This window comes from Phallusia mammillata, chromosome 4, assembly GCF_965637545.1.
Source record: "Phallusia mammillata chromosome 4, kaPhaMamm4.hap1.1, whole genome shotgun sequence".
Lineage (NCBI taxonomy): Eukaryota > Metazoa > Chordata > Ascidiacea > Phlebobranchia > Ascidiidae > Phallusia > Phallusia mammillata.
In genome coordinates, this window is record NC_137255.1 from 13660693 (window position 1) to 13686381 (window position 25689).

The 25689-nt window shown below is 41.5% G+C and overlaps 1 protein-coding gene across 1 annotated transcript; it reads right to left on the reverse strand.

Moving 5' to 3' along the window:
• Positions 1 to 2238: 2238 nt before the first annotated feature.
• Positions 2239 to 22488, reverse strand: LOC145223486 (uncharacterized). The gene is made up of 57 exons (XM_080089901.1): positions 22295 to 22488; positions 22096 to 22220; positions 21846 to 22011; positions 21464 to 21523; positions 20605 to 20740; positions 20384 to 20520; positions 20092 to 20222; positions 19908 to 20018; positions 19749 to 19824; positions 19528 to 19675; positions 19216 to 19454; positions 19038 to 19138; positions 18863 to 18977; positions 18615 to 18799; positions 18171 to 18433; positions 17833 to 18040; positions 17634 to 17754; positions 17352 to 17533; positions 17114 to 17276; positions 16821 to 17009; positions 16456 to 16686; positions 16184 to 16383; positions 15895 to 16071; positions 15594 to 15835; positions 15029 to 15422; positions 14765 to 14858; positions 14388 to 14550; positions 14082 to 14171; positions 12041 to 12252; positions 11830 to 11957; positions 11579 to 11744; positions 11067 to 11363; positions 10732 to 10867; positions 10398 to 10534; positions 10024 to 10145; positions 9773 to 9883; positions 9635 to 9710; positions 9264 to 9411; positions 8953 to 9188; positions 8785 to 8885; positions 8474 to 8588; positions 8224 to 8408; positions 7839 to 8104; positions 7538 to 7745; positions 7353 to 7473; positions 6677 to 6858; positions 6337 to 6490; positions 5615 to 5809; positions 5319 to 5455; positions 5165 to 5258; positions 4856 to 5055; positions 4574 to 4750; positions 4145 to 4386; positions 3610 to 4003; positions 3286 to 3379; positions 3053 to 3215; positions 2239 to 2749 (listed from the first exon to the last, which is right to left on the reverse strand). The coding sequence occupies exons 1-57, from the start codon at positions 22443 to 22445 to the stop codon at positions 2656 to 2658; spliced, it is 9489 nt and encodes a 3162-aa protein (XP_079946027.1). The 5' UTR covers positions 22446 to 22488; the 3' UTR covers positions 2239 to 2655.
• Positions 22489 to 25689: the final 3201 nt, after the last annotated feature.

Consider the following 25689-nt stretch of genomic DNA (forward strand, 5'->3'; position numbering starts at 1 on the left):
TCGTACATTCCACGTTGCAATCCTTTTTAACTTTGATTGTTTTCGACGGGTAGCTGAATGACGATCGGGTATGATCTGACGAACATCCCTACCGAGCGAGGTAACTGCTCCTGACTGGAATTGGTTACCCTTAACGCTGTTATCGCTTAATTTTTTTCTATCAGTGTTCATGTTGACTAGGCAAAAATTACAAGGATGGTTTGCCATTGCCTTTCCTTGCCGACCCCTGCATTTAGCCAACTGTTTCCGTCCGACACCGCGAGGAGGTATGCATGCAGTAGGACTTGGGAGTGCCCCAAACAACCCCCATTTTGACGGACTTGGATAGAATGTTTAAAAGGTAAAAAAAGGTGTCTCGCCCAAACTCTTTGCCTTTCTCCCCAAGGCCCTGATGCCTTCTATTTGTATTACAATTTTGGTTGTAGCCTTTGACAAAACAGGCAGATGCCTTCGCACAGTTTCAAATATTGCTCATTCTTTTTTGGGTTTTATTCTAAAAACTCTCAATTCTATATTGAAATGTTGTTGAAAGTGCTTTTTAAAAGTTCAGCAAACAACGCAGTCTGTGTATAGTGCTTATAGGTAGCCTATAAACCCGCAAGATTTTGGAATTTCAGTTTTATGAGTCCAGTTGCTCCTTGGGTTATGCCCAACTGATTTGGTGAGGCATGGTTTTCAGTATGTTATATGCTGCAAGTGGCTATATATATGCACCATACCAGGGGTGACCAAACTGCGGCTCCCGAGCCGCATGCGGCTCTTGGAGTCTTTGATTGCGGCTCTTTAATATTGCACATGCATTGCCTGAGTTATTAAACCTGATTATAAAGGAATGTATTCTATCACGTATTAACAATAGACTGACTGTTTGTAATAACCAATGTACATTCCGAAAACCGAAAAGAACACTATTGTACAGAAGCGTGCTAGCTTGTGCATTGTAGTCAAATATATTGTCAGATTGAAGCTGTAAGTCAGGGCTGACATTAAAAGCATTTTACATTTGTATTGCTGCTTTTACCAGCAATAACTGCAAAGTTTAGACCAATAAATGTTGTTGAGAAATAATTGCAAAAAAGTAATATAAACAGGAAAATATAACTTTTAAAACAGAATTGGAGGAGGAGTTTCCATTCATTGATAATAGAGGTAAACCTGTGTGTCTTATCTGCCAAGCTTTGTTCAATCGCTACAAAACTAGTAACTTGAAACGTCATTACAAAGCTAAACACAAAAACAGCCTAATTTCAAAAACCTTGCAGCCCAGGTGGAGACTTACAGTATCACCACACAACAATAAATCATTATTTAAAAGCCTACACTTGATTGTGGGTGAATAAATTCGTTTTTTATTTTTTTGTGTTGCGGCTCTTTTAAAACTAAGTTTTGTGATATGCGACTCGAGCATGAAGCAGGTCTGGCCACCCCTACACTATACGGTCATAGTCTTGACACTAGCTGCACTGATGATACCTTACGGTCAGTATAGCGTGCACTTTTGGCAGCTTATAATTTCTACATTGTTTTTTAAATGCCACCACCAACGCTTGTTGTTACACCAAGCCTTCATTACACAAACGAGTTGAAATAATTTCCTTTTGTTAGTGGTGAACCGACACGAGTCAGTATTCCAAATTTTTACTAGCATCGACATTGCTATTGCATTTAGAGCAGGGGCGGGCAACTTCTCCAGTCGGCGGGCCTGATATGGGAAAATGAAGTACTTGGCGGGCCGGATTCGTGAATCGATACATTAATCGCGCATTTATCCAGTGATTTAAAACGGATTTTTGACCACCTAAACTAAATACAATCAAGAACGTCGCAATTACAATACAGTCCAAACAATCTAACTGATATAACATAAAATTATTCACCACAGCAAATTTAATGCATACACCACAGACTTAGATACTGCTGAAACACACTGCACGTGTGGAAACAAAGGAAACCGTGAAAGCAGGCCACACGCAAGTTGGCAGTTATGTCGTAACAATGGATGTATGGTGCAATGGTAACAACGGCGGGAAAGTTTTTTTGTTATTGGGGAGCGTTACTGTTTGTTACAACTATAATTTGACGTAGTAAGCAAGTAGTGGGGGATTTGGCAGACCGTGGACGCAGGCCACGTTATCATGTAAGACCAGAAACTGTCTGCGGGCCGCTCAAAATCCCGTCGCGGGCCGGATCCGGCCCGCGGGCCGTATGTTGCCCGCCCCTGATTTAGAGTGATCAAAATCCGTTTAACATCGTGTAATGGTCAACGAAAGTAGTACACAATCGTGTTCTTAAGATCGAAATTAAAAACGGTTTTGTTGTTCAGAATAAACAATACAGACTATATAGTTATAACGTTATAAAAATGCGAACCTGCTGAACGCTTTTGAGTTTGGTCCATCTTTATAATTGTGACTGTGTAAAACGTTTACCTTTTAATCTTTTGGTCGTTAGTATAAAGCATAATGTAGTTAGTAGCAACAAAACGTATCTGGACACATTTCGCGACACTTCCGAGTTACAACACACAATACAATGTTAAGAATTAGAGCAATGGTGATTCGATCCTGGACTTATATATATGTAAAAATGAGTGTGAAAAAGACGTTTTAAGCGTAGTGCGAGACGTATTCAAATGTACAAGAGTAAAAATAGGATCTACACTGGAAGCTGAATTTCCATCGAACGTTTTCTGCGTCGCTCACTGCGTCGGAAAATGTCGGCATCTTCAAAGATTTGATCGATGTTCGTACTGTAAAAAAAATAGATTCAGCATGTTACTTACAAAAAGCCTTTTACGGGCTGGTTTGAAGCCTTTCAGTGTATTTTGGTTTGTGATTTAATTGTGAACGAAAGATGGGTGTTCTTTGTTTTCAAAAACTCGTTTAAGAACATAAGAAAGTTTGCTCATTTACATGCACATACTAGATACTATTTGGTATCGCCCAACTCTTTTAAAGAGAAAAACTGAAACTGAACAAAATGAAATTGAACAAAATTCCTCACTTCGTCTAAAAATGTTACTTCGTGCACGACGTATAGATTGTTAACTTACCACCGGAGCTGGGATGGTATTATACCCGGGGGACATATTCTTGAAATATTCTCCCATTGACGAGTACAACTGTTTCCCCTTAAACGAAGTTGGATAGTTATTGGGTTGGGGGGCCTTTGGCAGCAAACACTCCAGCCGCTCCATTCAATTTCGCAACATGGTCCTAAAGAAAGTCAACAAACAAACCATATGAAATTAGTAGGTTCTAGCAAATCCCAAGTAAACAACTTTACCGTGGTTACATATCCTTTCGTCTGTCCTATTTACATGTGATGTGAAGCAAAGACCATCTCCTGGCACGCCACCCAAACAATGTCTATGTCGAACCTATGGAGAAAAATACTCGGATAACATAGGTGTGTGTTATTTCTCCAATGTAATTTTACGGTAGGCTACCCTTACTGTAAACATTGTTTTTGCTAATGTGTGTTAACTTGACATTAATCGAACCATTTTTTGCAATGAATTTAAGTGTTTAACAAAACAAAACATGCACCAGACTTTTAATCAAATTCTACTTTAAAATATTTAACTTAGTGATCTACGTTGTCAGTTACCTCGGTTCCGTTACCACATGATTTGGAGCAGAGTCCCCAGTTCGCCCAGCCTCCCCAGATGGCGCAAGGTTGAGTGTTGCAAGTCGTAAGTTGTGCTTCAAACTGACCAGTGCAACTGTGTCGCCGTGTTCTAGTTTGATCTCCTCCGCCACAAGTCCTACTACATTCACCCCATGAACTCCAATCACTCCATGTCCCAGGATCGGTGTTGCACGTGGTTGATTGGAACTGGTCTGCTAGACCACAGGTATGTGATCGGCTTCTTGATACGGTTCCACCTCCGCATGCTACAGGACATGTACTCCATGGCGTCCACTGGTTCCACTGACCAAGCTGCGTGTTGCATTCTTGCTCGTCGACTTCGGGAGTAACTTCACATGTGTTGGTACGTATTCTAACGCGATAAATCAAGATTTCATCAAACAGAAGTATAAATTTAGTTTCGTTTAATATTTAACCGTTTGCAAAAGCAAACTTTTTGTTTGTTGCAGGCCATTAGTTTTACAACACAAATCAACAAGATCCAAAAAAATACCGGCGCCTAAATCCACCACGACACGTTTTTGAACAAGGTCCAAAAGGAGACCAGTTGCTGTAAGTCCCGTTGCCGCCGAAACAGTCACTGCGTTGGAAAAATTCACCCAAGCATCCGATTTGTCCCGCTGTCCCAGCCTGGCATTCGCGCACTCGAGTTCGAGACCCGGCACCACAGGTCTTTGAGCAGCCAGACCATTCTGTCCATCCTGACCAGTACGGACACGGATTTGTGTTGCAGTTCTAAAATGGTTGAAACATTTGATTAGTTCCATTTCTTAGGGTAACGTTCTTAAGTAAAAGTTGAAAAAATCGGCAATGAACCATCCCAGTAAACACCTTACGACAACCCCGACAAAATAAGTCACATCCATTGCAAGTTTGCTACAGGTTCTATGGACAATATCATGTTCTGCTGTTAGTTTCCTACCCTTATATCATCATCATTTGGAAGTCCACAAGAATGGGATCTTGTGCGACCTCTTGTTCCTGCATCGCAAGTTTTGCTGCATGAAGACCAATCTCCCCAAGCTGTATAATCACCTTGGAATGTGTTGCACTGGCCCACTTGCGTGTCAATGTCGGGAAGGCAGCTGTGAGTTCGGGTCTGCCAACCAAAATTGCAAAATGGTTCAGTTTACTAAGTGGTTTACTGATTTATACATATCTTATGGTGCGTTAAATCAAGTGAAAAAAGCCAATCGTCGCATACCCTGGTGTATTCTCCTCCCCCACAAGTCCTATCACACGGTGACCAAGGTCCCCAATTGTTCCAGAATCCTGCATTAATGTTACAAGCAGAAGTCTCTTCGTCCACTTCGCCGGTGCATGACTGAACGCGTCTGCGTGACCAAAATCCTCCTGGGCAAGTTAGGGAGCAAGAACTCCACTGCGACCAGGGACTGTACGCCCCTGAACACATTTTGTTATTAAAAACTGCAAGCATGTCTCGGGGAAACTGATTTTAATCACTGCTAAACAAAAAGAGTTGTAGTTGTTTTCAGTGCTGAATTATTTTTACCTGCGAAAGTGTTGCAAGCAATTGTTTGTGACTGCGGCGGAAGTCCACATGTGTGACCGCGGGTTCTTGTCGTGTTTCCACCAGCGCATGAAGCCTAAATACAAAGCAAACCTTTTCTGCATAATTTTCCCAAATGGCATTTAAGGCGACTTACGGTGCATGCTGACCAAGCAGTCCAGCTCGTCCATGTTCCTGAACCAAGGTTGCAGTTTTCTTCCTCAGATATATCCCCGTCACACCCAAGCTGACCAAATTGACCGTTAAAACAGACTCGGCTCCTAGTTCTTCTACCTGTAAAAGAAAGGTACAAAAACTTACGAACGGTTGAAACTTATGTAAGCAATAACTTGTTAAACATTACCGGCTTCGTGAGAATTACTTAAAATTTGTTGTAATACAACAGAAGCAATTAAGCAACACACAATTAGAGGACTTTGATCAACGTTATACCTTGGAAGCAGGTGAATGAACAACTTGACCATGGACCCCAAGGACCCCAAATGGGACAAAGATTTCCGTTACAGGTTTGCGATTGAACAGAAGGGTCAGTCCTGCAGTTGCTTGTCCTGCTTCTGGTCCTGAATCCTCCCCCGCATGATTTCGAGCAAAAGCCCCAACTTGACCAGTCACTTATCACTTCAGGTACTGTTTAGGAAATTAGGTTTAAAAGAAAATAAAGCTGCTTATCTGCCATGTCTGTGTCGGTAATAAAGAGCTAGGATAAAATCTGGCTGGTTATTTTAATAATACCACAGTAAAACATTGACATAAACGATTTTCCCAAATTTGATAAAAAATTTACCACTACAAGTAGACTTATTGAATGGTACGTTGTAGCTTTGTTTTTAAATCTTGTCTGCTGCTTGCATTACAAAGCCTTAAATCAAACCACAAAGATGGCCGAGTAGTTATCGTAACCAATTTGTGCTCAAACGGTTGTTGGTTCTTATCTCGTCTCGACCTTAAGTGCTTCCCCGAGTAATAAACTTGAGCACATTCCTTTAAATCACAGAAACTTGCTGTGCCAAATACAAAGGCGACCAAGCTTGACATTCGTAACACAAGCGTCAGGGACTTAGTTTTCAAACCAGACCAAACAATTGCAGCGTTAGACAAAGAACCTTATCTCTTAATTTATGTTGTCACGTTGTTACACCTAATATATTTTGTACCTGTGCAACCTTCGATGTCAGTGGCAACTGGAAGGTTGGAGCAAGTGCTGAACCTCGCACGTTCCCGCTGGCCAGTAAAGCAGCTGACGCTGCAGTCACCCCAATTTTGCCATGGCAGAATATCGCAGCACTGGTCGGTTGCACAAGCACGCGTCTATAAAACAAGCGCTTGCACTTAAATTGTTTTTTAATGCTTTGTCTATGAATTTATGTTCTTTTATCACAGCATGACGTTGCGGACAAAAATACATTGAATTATAACTAGTTTTTTATAAAGCAACTGAGTTTCCTTCACTTTAAAGTTAAAAGGGGGATATGAGTTAAGTAAAACTTTAATTACGTCGACTTGATCCTGTTGTCCGCAGAAACCACGGCGACTTCGTGTCTGGTCGGCACCCCCACAAGAGCGCGGACAAGGTCCAAACAACGACCAAGGACCAAAGTACGGCTGTCGTCCACACGATTCAGTTTGTCTATCTGGATCCAAGCCGCAGTTGTGGAATCTGAATCGCTCTCTTTCGCCTATATTTTAACATAAAAGCAATTAATATTTTTCAATATTTGATGGAACTTTCCCTTGCAACCAATTCAATCTTGGACCAATTCAAACTTGTTAAGAAGTTGGATCACGTCAAAAACTAACACTTTACCAACCTTAACCAAGACCTGAAACTAATATTTTTTTTTTGCGAAGATTAAAATTTATCTAATTCCAGCAGTATTAGATAAAAAGCCACTAAACATATATTATCTGAAATGAGCTAATTATTTTTTTTGCCACAAACCTTATCAAAAACATACGCAAGTTGACATGCACAGTCGATTACAAAGTGTAAACCAAGGTAAAAACAAAGAAATGGGTGCTGCATACCAAACAGCGGTTCGGTAACCTTCGTAGTTAGGTGCGTGTATTGAAATAAATAAATATTACCAACCGAACTATACAGCTAACAATTGTCCTTGTAGTTTGTCTTTAGTGTAATCTTATTAAAAATGCAAGAGAAGAGAAAACTCACCGCCAGCACAGAGTTGTGAGCAAGCTCCCCAAGCACCCCAGTTGCCATACGAGCCTCCACTTCCGCAGTTTTGTTCTTCAACATTTGGTGTAAGAAGACATTCATGAAGTTGGGTTCGTCTCTATAATGTGGTCATCCACGTACATTTTTTGACCATTTTTTTTCAAAATGTTGTTTAAGCTTACCCTTGTTCCAAAGCAGGTTGAGGTGCACGCTGTCCATTCACCAAATGGCAGGAAATTACCGGGTCCACCACACTGTTCAATATCCTCTCTTGCGGGGAGGCCGCAATTGTGTTGATTAAACCGTCTACGCGAGCCACCGGCGCATGTTAGAGAGCACTGAGACCATTGTCCCCAACCGACGTAAAAACCAGGTTCAGTGTTGCAAGGTCTACAAATAATTCGTAAACATCAATTTGGTGTTCGAATCGCGATCGAACGACCGGGGTCCGTCATTTTTATTTATTTAAACTTTTAAACTAACCGGGTAACGACTTCTGGCTTTCGGTTTTGGGGGCACTTTAGTGTACGTGATCTTGACTGAGTACCTCCGCCGCACGTTTTTGTGCAGACGCCCCACTGCGTCCAATCATTATAACCTCCAGTTTGACCACAGAATGCAGTCTGTTCCTGAACCGTTGTTCGGCAGGTGTGGCCACGAGTTCGTTGTCTTAGGCCACCAGGGCATGTTCTGCTACAATCTCCCCAACTCCCCCATTCTGTCCATGCTCCGTTTCCAATGATGCAAAACTATGACCAGATACAGTTTTGGGTTTGGGTTTTCTTATTTGTCACGCGTTTTTTATATCGTAGTCACAAACATTGAGCATTCCGCAATAGCCTACAGCAAAAGATATTTTAACACTTACCCTGTTTTGAATTCTGGCCGAAACACTTGTGCATGTGTTCACACTTGTGCGAGTTGCTTCACCATAACCGCATGTCTTGGAGCAACCTGACCATGCCGACCAATCTCCAAAGGTGCAGCAAATCTGAACATTGCAAGCTTCAGCAACCCTTTCCACTCCTGTTTGTCCTACTCCAAGTGAGTTGGCTTTAAAGCAAAAAGATTGTACTTAAATGGACTGTCTCCGTGTACAGTGTGTTAAAACAACTTACGACATGAGTGGACTCGTGTGCGAAATCGTTCACCAGTTCCACAGGGCCTGCTGCAAGTTGACCACGACGAATACAATCCCCAGGCTCCTGGTCCGCCGCAATTTTCTTGTTCCGTCTGTCAACATGTTTCATTTAAATACAGTGTTTTAGATTAAAGTTCTGGTTTGGATTTAACACTATTAGTGCTTAAACATTGAGAAACTATAAAAATAACGGCTTTTGTATGACCATCTTGTTGCTTGGGAAACTAAATAGCCTACTGCTCATAAAAAACACACCTTATTTAGTTTATGTTTACCAAATGTCCCTACCCTTATCTCTCCGGAGCAGACTTGAACTTGACTTCTGCTGCGAGTTCCACCAGTGCAAGTTAGAGAACATGGGCCCCATGATTGCCAATTGCCGTAAAACCCTTAATAGATGCGATAAGTTAAAAAAGTTGCCTCCTAAATTGTCTCTTTCGAAAGTGACTATCTTACCTCCGGTTCCGCAAGGTTCTGTTGCAGTGTCAACAGGTCTACACGGATGGAAACGGCTCCTGCTTCTGGAACCTGAACATGTATTGGAGCACGAACCCCAAGCCGACCATTCGCCGTAGTCACCATCGTCTCCGCACGGAGAGACATCTAACTGAATACTATTGGTGCAGGAATGTGTGCGAGTTCGTCTCATGTCACCTCCGGCGCAAGTTTTTGAGCATGTACCGAATTGACCCCTGATCACGGAAGATCAAAATATTTAAGAACATACAAAAATTCATTCCGTAAAACAATATTCCTAATATATTTACCAGCTTCCAAAATCGCCCGCAAGACCGCATGGTCTGGTTTCGAATTGTGTTTGTCTACACGAATGAGCACGTTGCCGTGATTGAGTTCCACCAGGGCAAGTTCTGTCACACGAGCTCCACATTGACCAGTCACCGTAATTTCCAGGACCTTTTTGGAAATTACAAAATATCACACAAGGCCAACAATGACAGTTTATTATCGACACTATTATTAACTAACAAATTTGTAGGGAAATCCCAAAATGCAATTTAGTGGAAGTACGATTATCTGGTAACTGTTTAATTGTAACAAAGCCTGTCGTACTTTTAAGTCCGCTGATCTGCGTTAGTCGGAGTTAGGCTTAAATAATTTTATCTATCGTAAAACCTACCCAAGTTGCACGGCTCAGATTGAACTTCTACCGGAATAAAAGGACATACGTCCGAACGTCTTCTGGTTCTTGAACCCTGTTGCAAAAATGTGTAATAACAAAATTTATTGACTAAAATCTTACACTAGTCCCTCTTACTTGGTTGCACGTTCTATCACAAGGTGACCACTCGCTCCATGGTTGTCTTCTGCAGCAGATGGCTGTTCCACATACATCAACTTGAGTCTCAGAATCAAGGCAAGTGTGTAGCTGTTGATAGGACGGAATAAATATTATTTCAATAGTTTTATACACAACACGACTGTCGCGATTGGTGTGGTTAAAACCCATCAGCGATTTAAAAGAACACGTTTTTTAGTGTGCAATGACTTGATTATACACATGCTTACCCGGGTTCTTGTTCGAGTACCCCCTCCGCACGAAACCTGACAACCCGACCAAGCACCCCAGGGCCTGAAAAAGCCGGTACCACCATCGCAATCTCTCTGCTGAACTGTAGTTCCAACGCAACCTGTTTGTTAAACAGATATGGGATAAAATGAATACTTTTTATTTTGGGGTGATTTTTGTTCGGTAACCTTAGTCGGTTTATTTGACAACCCCAAATAAAAAAATACATTCCGAATAAGGACCGCTAGTTAGATTAGACAAGGACAGATATGTCACAAGTGTGGTTGGCATCATCTTAGGCCCGAATTCGACCCCTTTATCCAAACCGACGCTGTATTGATGAACCCTGATAAGTAATTGATAGTTGCTTTACCTGTGTTGCCAACTTGTCCTCCAATGCAGGTCCGAGTTCTTCTAATAAAACCTGGCCCGCACGAAGCACTGCAACCGCCCCAGCTGCCCCAGCCGCTCCAGTAACCGCATATAGAACCAATTGGACTAGCGCAAGCCCTATAACGCACAACAACACCGTGTATATTTGTGACCAAATATAAGTAAATTTGGCCTCTTCTCTAGCTTTGTTCCACAATCGAATGAAACAATTTACAAAGTGTAAGATGAACTGTCAGGTTATTTGCACACAATCCGTTTCTGTACGGTAGTGCAGCGACCAAAATGTCGATCTGCATGAAGCAAATCACAAATACCTGTAAATGTTGCAAGCTCCCTGACAAAGCCCTGTGCCAGGGACACATCCCGAGCATCGTCGAATTCGGGTTTGAACTCCGGCGCCACAAATTCCTTGACAGTTGCTCCATCCGCCCCACGGGAACCAAAAACAACCTAAATTTTTGTTTGTATCAATTAAGAACAAAATTCCCTGTAACTTATTCGGAGAAGGATAAAACACATTTTCCCGGCTTTAGTTTCAATTGTTTACTGTAACATGTTACGTTCTGTCTTTTAACACATTAGTGTAAAAGTTACTTTGGATTAGAAAAATCGTTTTATGAGGTGAAGCCGAATTTGGCCTCAATCCTACCTCGAACCGACAACGGTTGAGTTACTGGAGGTGGGGGAGGAGGTGCTTGAGTAAAGGGAAGAGCGATCGGAGGCAGGCCAATTGGCGGTAGTCCGAGGTTTAGCAATCGGCCAGTCACTGACTCAAACTCCGGCCTGAGAAGTAAAGCATCTAAGTCACTCTGGGAAATATACTGCAAGGTCACTGCTGCTGTGAGTATCGCACTGTTATTTGCACTTAAAAGTGCAATCGATGCAGCGTCTCCGGCCAAACTTTGTTGGATTAACAATTCAAGGCCGTTTCGCAACACTTCAAGATCTGCAAAGGAACATAAAGCTCTAGTTAACGTTACGTTATACGTATGTCATCAACAGAGTTTAAAAATTGTTTTATCAATAATTTAATTTGGATGTGTAATTTCGAAATAAAGGTGAATGGATTGACTTTATCGAGTTTGTTTATACAATGTATTAACCAATGTTGCAAGAACTCGTATATGTTGCAAGCAAATAACGTAAGTACATTTGGCTTACCTGCGCAATTACTCCCACCCCTTGCAATACATGTAATGATTTCGTTGATGTTGAAGTTAATGCCTTGCTTTTTGCTGTTTGCATCTGGTAGTTCTTCAAACATTCCGCTCAGCATTTCAACCACATAAACGGTGTTTTGCGATTTCATGCATGTGGCAACATTAGTCTGCGCACAAAAACATATCAGGTTCATAGCAAATCGACAAATAACTTTAGTTTAGGGTTATTTTGATATTACATGATATTATTACCTCTTCATCGACGTTAAAACAACAGCCTTCCGCTGTGCAAGACAGTTCATTTAATTCACCGTCAACATCGCAAGGTTTCGCTGCTTTGAACCCCTTTTCGGCGTCGCCATCAAGAGCGCAGCGCAATCCTAGGAACAGAAAATAATTCATTAGTCCGCGGAAAAAATCCCACTGATAACCCGCTTGGCGAGTATCAATATCCAATCCTCACTTCGGCCACTATCAACTATTTGCTGTATCAAAAGCATTTCATCGAGGGTGAATCTGCCAAAGAGTTTAGACGCGTCAGTGGTTGGTTCCGGCTGAGGTGTGGGTGGATTTTCAGTTGACATCGCACCCACTAATGCAACTGCCAATGTGGCGAAAGCCACACCAAAAGTATAACCCTTCATAGCGATTGTCGTATCGCTACTATTCCTGTAATTAAATGACAAAAAAAATTTGAGTTAGATCAGTTTTTTTCTCTCCTACATATTTTTCGTTAAAATACATTTGCCTAAACATCCAAAAGAAGTATAAAGATTGTTTAATTCACCTATAAGGTCTGGTGTTCAGTTAAACACATAGTCGTAACATTTTTTGTCTAAGGTATACGAATATTTAAACCAAAACTTGTCCTTATTTACGGGATCATACTTATTTGTTAACATGTGCAACATGTATACAGCGATCGAGAGTTGTAATACAAGTTAACCGATATCTCGCACTCTCCCTAAGCCCTTTATCCTAACTGATGAGCTGCCAAAAATCGAAAAGTCATCTTAAGAATCATTGAGCCACCACCGAACCGTCGTGGCGATACCAAACCTATGCCCGAGCGGTTGGAAACACAAGCTATAGAGAGCGATTTCCTGTCCAGATATTTGACTAGCACCACCACTCTTCTGACTTGCCCTACAGCAATGTATGGCCGTACCTTTGCTGCGGGAAAATCTCTTCGCACGATTTTGCTTGCGTCACAATTACGGCGGCACGAGGGCGAATATTAACACAACTTCTAAAGTTTCTTGTTAATGTTGCAAAAAACGGCCTATTATGAATCTTTTGTTTTACAGGTTTTGTCAAGTGGTTATGCACAAAAACTCATTTATCCCGAGGGCGAAAAACATTCTAATATAATCCGAAACCAAAATATTTATACTCATCAATCCAAACAAACAGTAGCGGCGTCGCGCCAACTGCACAAACACATATATTTCTCTTTTTAAAGGATAATACAAGTTACAAGTCCAAAAATTGTGCCATAGGCATATAAGCTTGGAGTGAATACTTGTGGATTTGATGGGTTACTGTTGTCGCTTGGAACGCGTTTGCCTTTTCCCTCATTGGTGACGTACGCATTGTGGGGAATGTGTCATTTAGTTACAGCAAACGGGTCAACATAAAAATGGAATAGAAGCACTAAATGGCCAACTAACGCACATTTTAAAATACCAGAGATTTTGTTATAATTGTAAAAATTAGTTTCCAAACTGTACGAGAGTCTAAGTATACATGCTAATGTTGGATTATTTTGCGGCATTAAAAAAACATTCTGAAACACTAAAAACAGAGTGAACCAAAACGCTTCAAAAAATAACATCAATTTAAAAAAAGAAAAGTCTTTAGTTTCTCAAACAGACATGCAACTACGGTCATCTATTTTGTATGCCTGTCACGTTTCAATGCGTCCGAAGCTAATGCACTCATGAGAACATGCATTCTCTATTCACTTGGGGTTAAATTTTAATATCATGATTTCTTCGCTTTCGTAAAGACTTTTTTTCTTACTAGCAGCTTTAAAAATGTAAGTGACTGCAATGCATGCAACAAATTGGTGTGTTGCAAATTTAGGCACGCCGTCTTTAAGCGATAATTGTTTCTGGGATAATGTCCACAAATCTACCTGAGCTAGTTCTCTCACTTAGTTTCAAATTAGTTTTGTTAATGCAGCAGTATTTTAATTGTTAACTGCGACACAGATAAAAATGCAAAAAGAAAGTAAAAAACAAAACGCACACAGATATAAGCACCGATGAACGAGCAGGCAAGCAATGGCAACCGGATGTTTCAATTGAAAAGCAACATTTTGGTTAAAAAGTTTTTGTTTGTGGCAAGAAAAGATAGCTGTGAATGATTTCTGTCAGTTCTGGTGTATATATTTCTAATATATATTGTAAAAAATAAAAAAAAAATAAACACAAAAACATGCGGTTTAGCAAAGCATTCTACGATATACAAAGTATTTCAGGTCGGTTGGTTTCATCATTTACTGATCGTCCAAGGTAATTTCTGCTGATCGGCGACGACGTCTGTTTTCTCGCAGGAGATCAGCTTGCTCAAATAGATTAGAGTAGTCGAAACTGCAAAACAACACGTTTCGTTAGTCAGTGACAAGGTCGATAGACATACTACACACAAAAGCCTTTAGGGCACAATTCGCTGAAACCACACTGTTTTTCTTTTTGGCTGAACTCACAAACTCTTTTATGTCGTATTCAAAAGTTGGATGTAGTATTTTAAATAATGGAAATCACATACAGCAGCCCATGACTATTTGTTTCCAGTAATAAACTTACCATGATAGATCAGTGACTGGTTGGTCGAACGGACAGTTACGAGTAACATTCATCCAAACGTTGGTGCAAGTGTTTCCTCGTAAACGGACCTGAATTCCCTGTTGCCTAGTGGGCTCTTTACAGCACACACTCCATCCGCTCCAATCGAAAGCACAACATTGACCTATAACAAACAGAGAAAAGCATTAGATAAACAGTAGCTAATCTATCTAAAGAGCGAATTTACTTATATCGGCACAGTATCTATCATGGTTTGTTCAAGAAGAACAAATCATTATTCCAAAATTTTGGTCAAATATATACATGTATATCCTTGTCGATATTTATGAAAAGTTTATAACACTTAGTATTAGCCATATTGCCCTCCGAAATCGTACCTTCATTACAATCTTTAGTTTGTTTAGTGCCAGCGTAGGTCAAAAAGCAGAGATCCTCTCCTGGCTCGCCTCCCATGCAGAATCGAGATCTGGTCTAAAAATTAAACATAAACAACTTTGGTCAGTTGCCAAATAAAACATTTAAGGTAACAGAGAACGCAATGAATGAACTCTGGCAACGCTTATACCGAAACATATGTAGTTACCAAAAGATCCAAAAACGATTTGGTGTTAACAAGCATTTTATATATTTCAATGTTTTACCATCTTTCCAGGCCCACAGGATGCAGAGCAGCTACCCCAGTTGGACCAACCACCCCAGATAGCACATGGATTTGTTGCACAAATTCGCGATTGTGAATCGCTTCCGCCATTGCATGTGTGGCGCCGGAATCGCTGCTGGCTTCCGGTGCCGCAAGACTTGCTGCATTGTGTCCAGGAGCCCCATTCTGCCCATTGACCAGGGTTGACATTACATGGCACAGATTCCTGCTGGTCTGGTTCGCCACAAGTATGGGATCGTCTTCTAAATACGAACCCACCACCGCAAGTGACTGGGCAACTACTCCACGATGTCCAAGTGTTCCAGGTTCCGGGATCAATATTGCATTCAACCGTTTGAAATTCGGTTGGCAGGTTGCAGCTGTGTGTACGAGATCTGGAAAGAGCGCAAAACATTAAAAAAGATTGTTTTTAATTTTTATGTTAAAAAACACTTCCCTGGTAACGTCGAAGATTTAAAACACCTAATTAAATTAACTGCTTACATATCTAGTATTGGTACTGATAAAAATCAACACTCATACGTTAACTTTACTATGACACTGACCTGCTTTGGGATCCACCCTTGCAAGTCTGTGAACAAGGTCCGAATCTTGACCATTGGTTCCACGATCCTTCACCGAGAGAGCAGTTTTGTCTTTCAAAGAATCGTCCTTGGCAACCGGACGAACCTGGAAGTCCTCCTTGACATTCACGGCGACGGGTTTGATCACCAAAACCACAAGTCCTCGAGCAGAAACTCCATTCAGTCCAACCGGACCAGTAAGGGCACACATTAGTGCTACAAGGCTACAAACAGACAGTATATTATTTCAGGTCGGAAAAGGTTATGAATTTTTTGTACTTACCCCAATTTCAACATCATCTGGAAGGCCGCATGTATGAGGTCGTTTACGTGTTCGGTATCCACCTCCACATGTAACGCTACACCTATCCCATTCGCCCCATTGAAGGTAGTCTCCTTGGTATGTGTTGCATGATCCCACATCCAATTGTGTGCCCAAACCACACGTATGTGATCTTTCCTGTAATAATAAATTTAATTTAAAAAAATACACTCTTATTCCTAATGTTTTTGGTTTAGGTATAAACAATCATGTATTTGCACATTGGGCCCGGTGCAGATTTTTCACTTACTCTCGTGTAGTTTCCGCCTCCACATGAGCGACTGCAGACAGACCATGATCCCCAGTTTGTCCAGGTGCCGTCATTAGTGTTGCAAGCCTCTTGGAACTCGTCGACATCTCTAGTACAACTGTGGACGCGTCTCTTTGTTCGGAATCCACCGGCACAAGTTTGCGAGCAAGCAGTCCAGAGTGACCATGCTCCATAGGCGCCTTAATATTATAAAAACCAAGAGGGTAAAAAAGGGTCTGTACTCGTTTTTGAAGAGTGAAAAAAAATTGTACCTTGGAAGGTGTTGCAGGAATCAATCTGACTTTGTGGGGCCAAACCACACGTGTGTTGTCTGGTGCGGTTTCTGAATCCCCCGCCGCATGATGCGCTGCACAAAGACCATCTGGACCACTGAACCCAAGCTCCGTCTCCGGCCGAGCACGACTGCGACTCGCTTGCAGGTCCGATGCAACCAGGTTGTCCAACTGTGCCCAATATACATTCCCGCTGATGGGTTCGTACTCCTGTGTCACATGAAGAAAATTATTAAAAACACGTTTCGTTATTCGTTAAATATTTCGCACGACATTAGTCAGTTACACTGTTAATGAAATGGTATTGTTTACACAAATCTGTATCTGTAATCATTTAAATGTACCTTCAAAACATGTTTGTGTGCATCGAGACCAAATAGACCATCCGGACCAATATGGGCAACGGGTTATGGAACATTGACGTATTTCAGCTGGAATTTCCCGGCACGTGTTTGTTCTGGATCTTGTCTGGGTTCCACCTCCACAGCTCACCGTGCAACCGCTCCACTGAGTCCACTCAGTAGTTATACCACCTAAAAACCATAACACAGTCAGCTTTCTATTTTCTAACTTTACTAAAATCGGTTTAAAGATCAATAGTTTGTTTCAATATACACGTCGGTATATGTCTACTTACTTCCGGCATTGCACACGCGAAGCTGGGTATCAACTGGTACGTCCAGTGAGCATCGACTAAAACGGACGCGACGCTGCTGCCCGTTATAACAGGTTGCCGAGCAGCTACTCCATTGTTGCCATGGTTGAATTGTGCAACAGATCTTAGTTCCACATGGGCGCAACTGTAACACACCATAAAATAGGAAAATGTTCCAATTTGGCAATCAAATATGCTGTGCAGACGAAACAAACCATACCTCCGTGTCTTCAGATTGTCCGCAGAACCCTTGACGTGTTCTTTTTTGTTCTCCTCCGTCGCAAGTGGCAGAGCAAGCTCCCCACAGAGACCAATCACCGGCGAATGGCGCTCGGCCACAAGGGCCAGATTCTCTATCTGGTTGTGCTTGACAGGTATGGAAACGCAACCGGGATCGAGTGCCTATAGTCAAAACATGCATTTAACATGGATACCAGTAATTCTACTATTTTAACTATAATTTTGTGATAAATTTCAGATTACTTTAGCCGTGCAAACTTACCTCCGGCACACAGTTGTGAGCATCGTCCCCATGAACCCCATGATCCGTAAGATCCACCGCTACCGCATTCTTCCACTTCTTCGTTTGGCGACTGGAAGCACTGATGTACTTGGATTCGTCTCTGTGATTTTGCAAGTGATTTAGCATTAGCTAAATTTGCGCAGCCATTATTAAGCATGCATAATGTTTATAGTCTTACTCTGGTTCCAGTGCAGGTAGAAGAGCATGAACTCCATGGACCGAATGGCAGGTAGCTTCCCGGGCCTCCGCACTGTTCGGTTTCTTCCTTGTCCGGCAAACTGCAAGAGTGGCGTGCAATTCGTCTACGAACACCTCCTGGGCAAGTTCTGGAGCACTGTGACCAAGGTTCTGGATCCAAGTAAACGCCAGGGAAGGTGTTACAAGGCCTGAAAATATGACAAAAGTTTTTTTCACAAATAATGATATCTTGTTTCTGTTGTTAGTTTCGAGTTTAGCGGTTGGCTACTTAGCCAAAACTACTACCGTAAACCACGAATTACAGTCATATTAACTCACTGTGTTTCTCTTTCCACGGTGCGGGAGTTGCAAATCTGTGATCGTGAACGCACTTGGACACCACCACCGCAAGACCTGCTACATTGTCCCCAATCTGACCATTGTGAGTAGCCCTGATCCTGTCCGCAGAACTGGTTTTGACTTTGTGTTCGGTCACTGCAAGTGAAGCCACGGGTTCGGGAGCGGATTCCCCCTGGACAAACTTGGTTGCAAGCACCCCAGCTCTGCCACTGCATCCATTGTCCAGCGCTTACCATACAAGTCTGTAAACACACTGGGTTGTTAAACAAAGTTATTGCACCGAAACAACCTTATTCAAGTTTTATTTGACGTAACGTTATGTCAAAAAGACAACATAGCTTAATGAGCACAAATACTTTACTTGTTCCAATCTAAGACAGTTTTGCGATGATAAAAAAGGTCCTGTCCTGTTTTTATACTTACACGTCTTTGTCTGTTTTCAGGAATATCTGGGCAGTTGTTGACTTGAGAGCGGAAGGAGAAGCCCTGATTGCAGGATTGTGAGCAGGCTGACCACTCGCCCCATGGACCAAAGTTGCAACAGATTTGTTGGTTGCAGGGTTCCGAAACTTGCTCTGGAGAGGTCTCACCAGGCATCAACGAAGATGCTAAAAATACATGAGATCAGTACATGTAAATCAGAGAATAATCTTCAAAAACGTATAACTTACGACATGAGTGGACTCGGCTACGGTATCTTACGCCTCCTCCGCATGAGCGAGTGCAAGAAGACCATTGTGAGTATTCACCCCAAGCTCCTGGATTTCCGCAAGTTTGATTCTCGGTCTAAATAATGCGCGTGAGTTTAGTTTCATCTTCCTATGTCTAATAACCAGAAAAGCTTACCCTGATGTCACCGTTGCAGTTGTGCACCATTCTGCGAATCTGGATTCCCCCTTGGCATGTCTGCGAGCAAATGCTCCAAGATGACCAATCGCCAAAAAATCCTAAACCAAACCGCAGTTGAAACAAAAATCATAGAACAATCCATATTTCACATGCACTCGAGATCATTTAAACTTACCTCCCTGTCCGCATTGTTCACTGTCGGCTTGTACAGGCAGGTTACAGGAGTGGAAGCGATTTCTTCGTCTTAAACCTGAGCACGTGCTGCTGCATGAACCCCATGAGTTCCATTCTCCATAGTCACCTGCAAGTCCACAAGATTTAGTGGAAGCTTCCTCTTGTCCCGTACAGGTGTGACGTCGTGTTCGGGTCATGGTTCCACCTGGGCAGCTTGAACTACACGCAGAGTAGCCTGACCTGTGTGTAGGAACAAGGGCGTTAAATATCTTTCTCGTAAATTTGGCTGTATCTCTCCATAAGATCTATGTACCATTGGCCCCAGACTCCTGGAATACCACATTGCTTTGTATCGATTTGATCTTGTTTGCAGGAGTGGCTTCTTCGTCGGGTTTGAGTTCCACCTGGACAAGATGAACTGCAGGCGCTCCATGGGGACCAGTCACCGTAGTTTCCTTCGCCTGTTTAAATATTGCAACATTGTTTATGTAGGAACAATTTTCAGTGTAGAAACTAATTTGACAAGAAACCCACCGAGGTTACACACGCCTGTCTCCACCTCGTTTGGGATGTTTTCACAGAAATCCGACCTTCTTCGTGTTTTAGTACCCTGCGGGTAAAACATAGATTGCAATCATAGTAACGAAAGGTTATAAAGCCACTGATAGACAACAAAACAGACAAAAAGCTTACATCATTGCAGGTTGTGCTACATTGAGTCCAACCAGACCAGGGGTATTTTCCACAGCATTTCTCTGTGTTACAGGATACCATATCCACGTCGTCTTGCAAACATGTGTGCTTCTGCAACAAAACACAAAACAAATTTAGCACTTTCTGCGGCTAGGGTGAGACAAAAGTTGGACCCCTTTCTTACTCGTGTTCTGGTGCGAGTGGATCCACCGCACGACACCGGACAAGCACTCCATTGGCCCCAGGACATGAATTGACCGTCACCAAGGGGTCCCGTGTTACAAGCCGTTGCTTCAGATGCTGGGCCCATGCAACCTAATTAGTGGATAAAGAATGATTGAATAAATCTTTGCCTAAAGAAAAATAAGGTACAAAAAGTCGTTTTAAAATATTCCATTTTTGAAGTGTTTCTATCTCCATTAAAGGTAGCGGTTTAATCATATAAAGTACTTAATATTTTTGTGCAAGCTGCGTACCCATATCTCCAGCTTGTCCACCGAGGCATTGTCTAGTGCGAGTTCGTTGCCCAACTCCACACGACGTGCTGCATGCGCCATATGCGCTCCATCCGCTCCAGTATCCGCAGATCATACCAATTGGATTGCTGCAAGCCCTGAAAGCGAAAATATTTTTCTAGTTATGTTATTATTAAACGACACAGTGGTTACGAATGGCGAAGCAAATATCAAGTGTGTACCTGTGAATGACGCAGTTGCCCTGGCACGCTCCAGTTCCAGGGGCACATCCTTGGCATCGACGGATTCTTTTTGTAACTCCGGCACCGCAAACACCTTCACATCGACTCCAGCCGCTCCAGGGATACCAGAAGCAACCTTATTTATACATGTATGTCATAACGCACGATCAACCACGTAGCGTGGAAATTGGTCATAACAAACCCCGAATATGATATATCCAACGACCACACAAACAAAAGAAAACAACACACGGCACCCAACACAAAAATGGTTGTTTACTTTTTGAAGGGGCGTAAAATCTAAAGATGACAAACTCACCATTTGGTAGAAACACCGAAATCGTTTCGGTGACTTCGAGTGGCGTGATACCTGTGTCAGTGGGAATTGGTGGAGGTATCAATGGACCAAACGGGATTGGGGGTGGAGTATTATCGTTACTGCGCAATGAGGGCAAATTGCTGTTGCCTATTACTACATTGTATATATCTTCCCAGACAAGGGTTTTGAACATCGACTGTACTTTGTTTCTGGCGGGGGGAAATTGCAGAAGCTGGGTAAATTCATGGAAAGTCAGTAGTTTTTGACGAACTAATTGGGAAAACATCAGGGCGTTTCGGGCAAAGAGTGAATCCTGTTGAGCCACATTTCCACCCAACGCCTGAAGCAGCATTTGTAGGTTTTCCTCTGAAAACGAACAACCAGGCTAATTGGCTGATCCGCAATTATTGATTATTGTTTGGGTTGTCCTTAGTATGGGCAAATGGTGGGCAGTGCTGGTTTGAAATATCACCGATGCAGACATGCAAACTCCACCAGGTGAGGCAATGCAACATTAATTTTGCTTTGGAGTTTACTTACGAGGTTCTGCTGCGGTTGGTGGGGCAACAGTGACAGGTTGTCGGGTTGGCATGAAGGTGACTGAAGGAATATTAAGCATTTGTAAATCAAGCGTAGTCATTCCATGACGTGTCAAGATGAGTTAAATGTTAGAAATATTTTGCGAGTAACATTCGACAAAGTGTAAAGCGGAAGCAACAATTTTTTTTCATCATGCATTATGTTAGGGTTAGGTAAATGAAGGGCACAAAAGCAATTATGTAAAGCTTGTGGTGTGATATAAAAGTAATGAAATATAAACATTTATTTACAAAAACTTTTTTATCACAAGTTTACATAAGAAATTATCCTTTTTTTTATCCTTCCTATAATATTTTGGGAAATGGAATTGGAAAACACTTACGTCCGCAATTTGGTCTGTTGATCATTAAGCAAGCAAACAGATTGCTGGAAAGCGTAATGCCCTGCTTGCGGAAGTAGTCACTTCCTGGGCCGTTTTCATACAGTTTTTCGAGCTTTGACAGAATGTACACTTTGCTTTGAGCTTTCATGCACGTTTCCTCTCCAGTCTAAACAAGGGTGTACAAAAATACATTGTAAATAGCCATTAAACAACGATCGAAGCATTGCTGTAAGCAAACATGCCAACTTACCATTTCATCCTTGTTGTAGCAACATCCTTTGCTTTCACAAGCTTTTTGATCGACCTTGCCTTTGATGCAGGTTGCAGGTTTTACAAATCCTTCAGTTTCGTCACCTTCAACTGCACAAGTAAATCCTGAAAAAAACAAGAAAATTTATAAATCTCGATGAGCCAAATATACGCTACTATAAGAAGCTTAATTAACTCACTTCGACCGTTGTCAAACATTTGCTGGCGCATAATCATTTCGTCAATGCTGATTTCGGTGACTGTGGTATCATTGGAATCGCTCTGTGCGGACGCCAGGGCGACTGCCAAAGCAGCTACAGCCCAGACCAACGACCTATAGTAATAATGCATAGTACCAAGATGATCTATGCTGCAAGATAAGGTAAAGTGGTTAAATACTTAATGTAAAAAATAACATAAAAAACCTTTTGGAATGGTGTTTTTGTAAATGAGTTAAAAACTTAAAATAAAATCAGTGTAAAATTGTGTTTTTTTCTGTGAATATTGTAGCGTAACAATTTCCGCTGTACTATCTCCCCCTTTTTCCCATTTAAATGCCCCGGGTCAAAGCGTTATTTACTAGCAGATTACAATTCGTTTTGCCGAATATACGTTCGCATTGCCTGTGGGGGAAAAGGGCAGTTCCCTTCGGTGCCAGTCGATGGTACTTTGCCCTTAGGCGATTCGCCACCTGTCAAGTACGCTTCGAAAAAATAGCCACGATTTTTTCTGTTTCTTGCTACGCCCTAAGATCCGACATTTACGCGGCACGATTTAATGATTTATTCGACGTATTTTGGTATTATGTAGTATGACGCATAAATTTTATCGTTCAGCGTTTTAGACCCTTTTCTTTTACCTTTACGTGCTTTTGCACGAGCCTGCGTGGCAATTGTACGCCTGTTTTGTCATTGTAATTTACGCAAAACTGTACTGGCACAGTTAAATCGAACTTTATAACGTTAGTCGCATTTAAACCAAAAGATATTTGAATATTTTTGGTTTTCTAAACTAATTGGCACAAAATTTTACGTTAACTGTTTGTGTTTAACGCAAAGAGAAAGACAAACTAAGTAGTTTGCAAGTTTACCAACTTTTTAAAAATGTACTCTTTTTTGACCGAAGTAAACTAAATTTAAAACTTTTTTTTCTTCTTATTTTGATTGCATCATATTATAGTCATTTTAATGTTTAAACGCTTTGAAGTGATAATAGCGACGAACTCTAAACAATTTTACTACACGCAATCGAAAAAAGCAAAACACTGTTTTAAAACGCAAACAACGCAAAAGTATACTTAGCAGCCAAGGAAAACCTTTAAGTACGACTACAACCAAAAGTCAAAGATAACCAGCGATAAATCAACCAGGCCTAGTCGTACGATTACAGTAAAAAAATTTTTTTTATAATATTGACCTACTTTTTTATTTTATTTTTTTGGCCAAATTATGCGTAGATCATTTTAAACAGGCAATCGTGCTAAAATGGCGAATTTATCCTGCTTGTGGTCAGTTCTAATTTGCGACAAACCCGGAGCCATAATAGGCCAATCGGGTGACGTTTAATTGACACGTGATTAACGTGCGCTGTGCCCTGATTGAAACCTCCCACAGGTGTAAAGCAAATCACTTACAAAGAAACTTTCTGCAAACAAATTCACACATTATTCGTGCCTCTTTAGCAGACTTTTCTAAGATAGACGCTTGCTACTGTCCGAACTAAACGAATACACAGAACGACCAATACATATCCTCTTATATATTCGCACAAGGGCCGTTTGGCACGTTTTTTTTCTTGTCAGAATGTTGTTAACCGGTTGCAATAAACACGCCTTCTAAACGATAATAACACAAGTTAGCAGTGTTTAACGACCGCCGGCCACTCGGTTGACCGCCGATACCGCTATCGTCTGACACGAAACGTCCCATTTGTTTTTCACGGGCAATTTCAATTAAAACGGAATATACAGTTCCCATCATCCTTCACACATTCTCTCTATTCTGATTCGATACGCTTCCGTTTTGTACAGAGTACCTTTCATTTGACCCCAAAGGGCGTAATCGCGAACACGGCGTGAACTTTGCAATGAATGAAAACTATTTTTAAATAACTACAACAACTAAATTTACCAACTGGTGTAGAAGCTAAAGGTAAAAATCGAAAAAAATTTTTGCTCGTTTTCAACTTGTTGCAAACAGAACGTAAAAGCAATTTACGTTTAGGGCATCGTGGGTCGCATTGTACACGGTCTAGCGCTAGCTTAACCCTTGGAGATTACGGGTACCAACTTCTTACTTCTTAACTTGCCTCGGCTACATTGTGTATCGAATGGATGCAGACATGACCCTTATATACATACAAGCTGGTATGTTTGTCACAAAGAAAAAGTACTAACGGCCTAACGTTTATTGGGGGTTACGTTTCTAAAGTTTATACATCAGATTATCGCGTTCGCTGAATTGCTTGAAGCGCAGTTTTACTAAGGTTTAAAGGGAGTTCATCTAGGTTGGATTACGTATGAAATTTATTCCCCGTCCATCGTCGGAGACAAGTTTGTGTAAATTTTGGCCTCACCGGTAGCAATTAACCGGTCATTTGGATGCAAAGTATGCCGTAATCGTAAAACACAGAGTTGCGCCGGTGTTTTGACGACCATCAAACTTTACACGACCACACGTGGACACTTCATCAAGCTAACGACGGATCGTAAGGCGTTAACAGCTCGCCACTTGTATACGTTTTCTCAGGAAGCTCTTGCAAGTGACCTCGGGCGCCAAGACCAAGGTTCTTTGGTGCTGAATTATACTTCTAAAATCACGACCGACAAACATCTTCGAAGTTGTTTGTACAAAATTGTGTATCTTAACCAAGATTGCAGTAACGTGGACACAAACAACTCGACTCGACGTAACACCTATGAAATTGATCATAGTTTTACACGTATTGGCGCTACCTAGAAGTGATAATGCGTTTCGGGAAAACGGGACGTAGCAACTTTGGTTGTCATTTCGTGAATTGCATTTATCGGGAAAAGTGTTGGGTGTTACATTGCATTTATGGCCAGTACAGGTCTATTACGCCACAATGATCCTTGCGTTTTGTCCTAAAATAGCTGTAAGGCAGACGGACGACAATATCACAACAAAAAGTGTTTTACAAAAAAAACAGCAATATTAATTATTATATTCTTTGGATGGATTGCAATCATTTTTGGCGAAAAATGTTAAATATTTGCTTTGAAATCGATTCCGCCACTTACGATGTCACCCACAGCCCAAAAAAGCAATACAAAGTTGAGTGTAAGATTGAGTGTAAACCTTAGTCAGCAAATGGTCACAATAAATTTGTTAATAGTTAAGTTTCATAACAAATCATTGTTCATTTTTTTGAAACAACGTACGCAATTACAACCCAACGCTTTTCTTATTTGTGGCAGTAAAGTGTAACAGCAGGTTTTGCAATAATTAGCTCATGTGATTTTGAATCAGCTGCAAAAGTTGTGCAAAATATTGGCACACTTTTTTCATTGTTGCACAAACTTGCCCCATTGCATTGGGCGCTACAAGACATGTTTGGTTTTAAAGTGCCGTCCAAC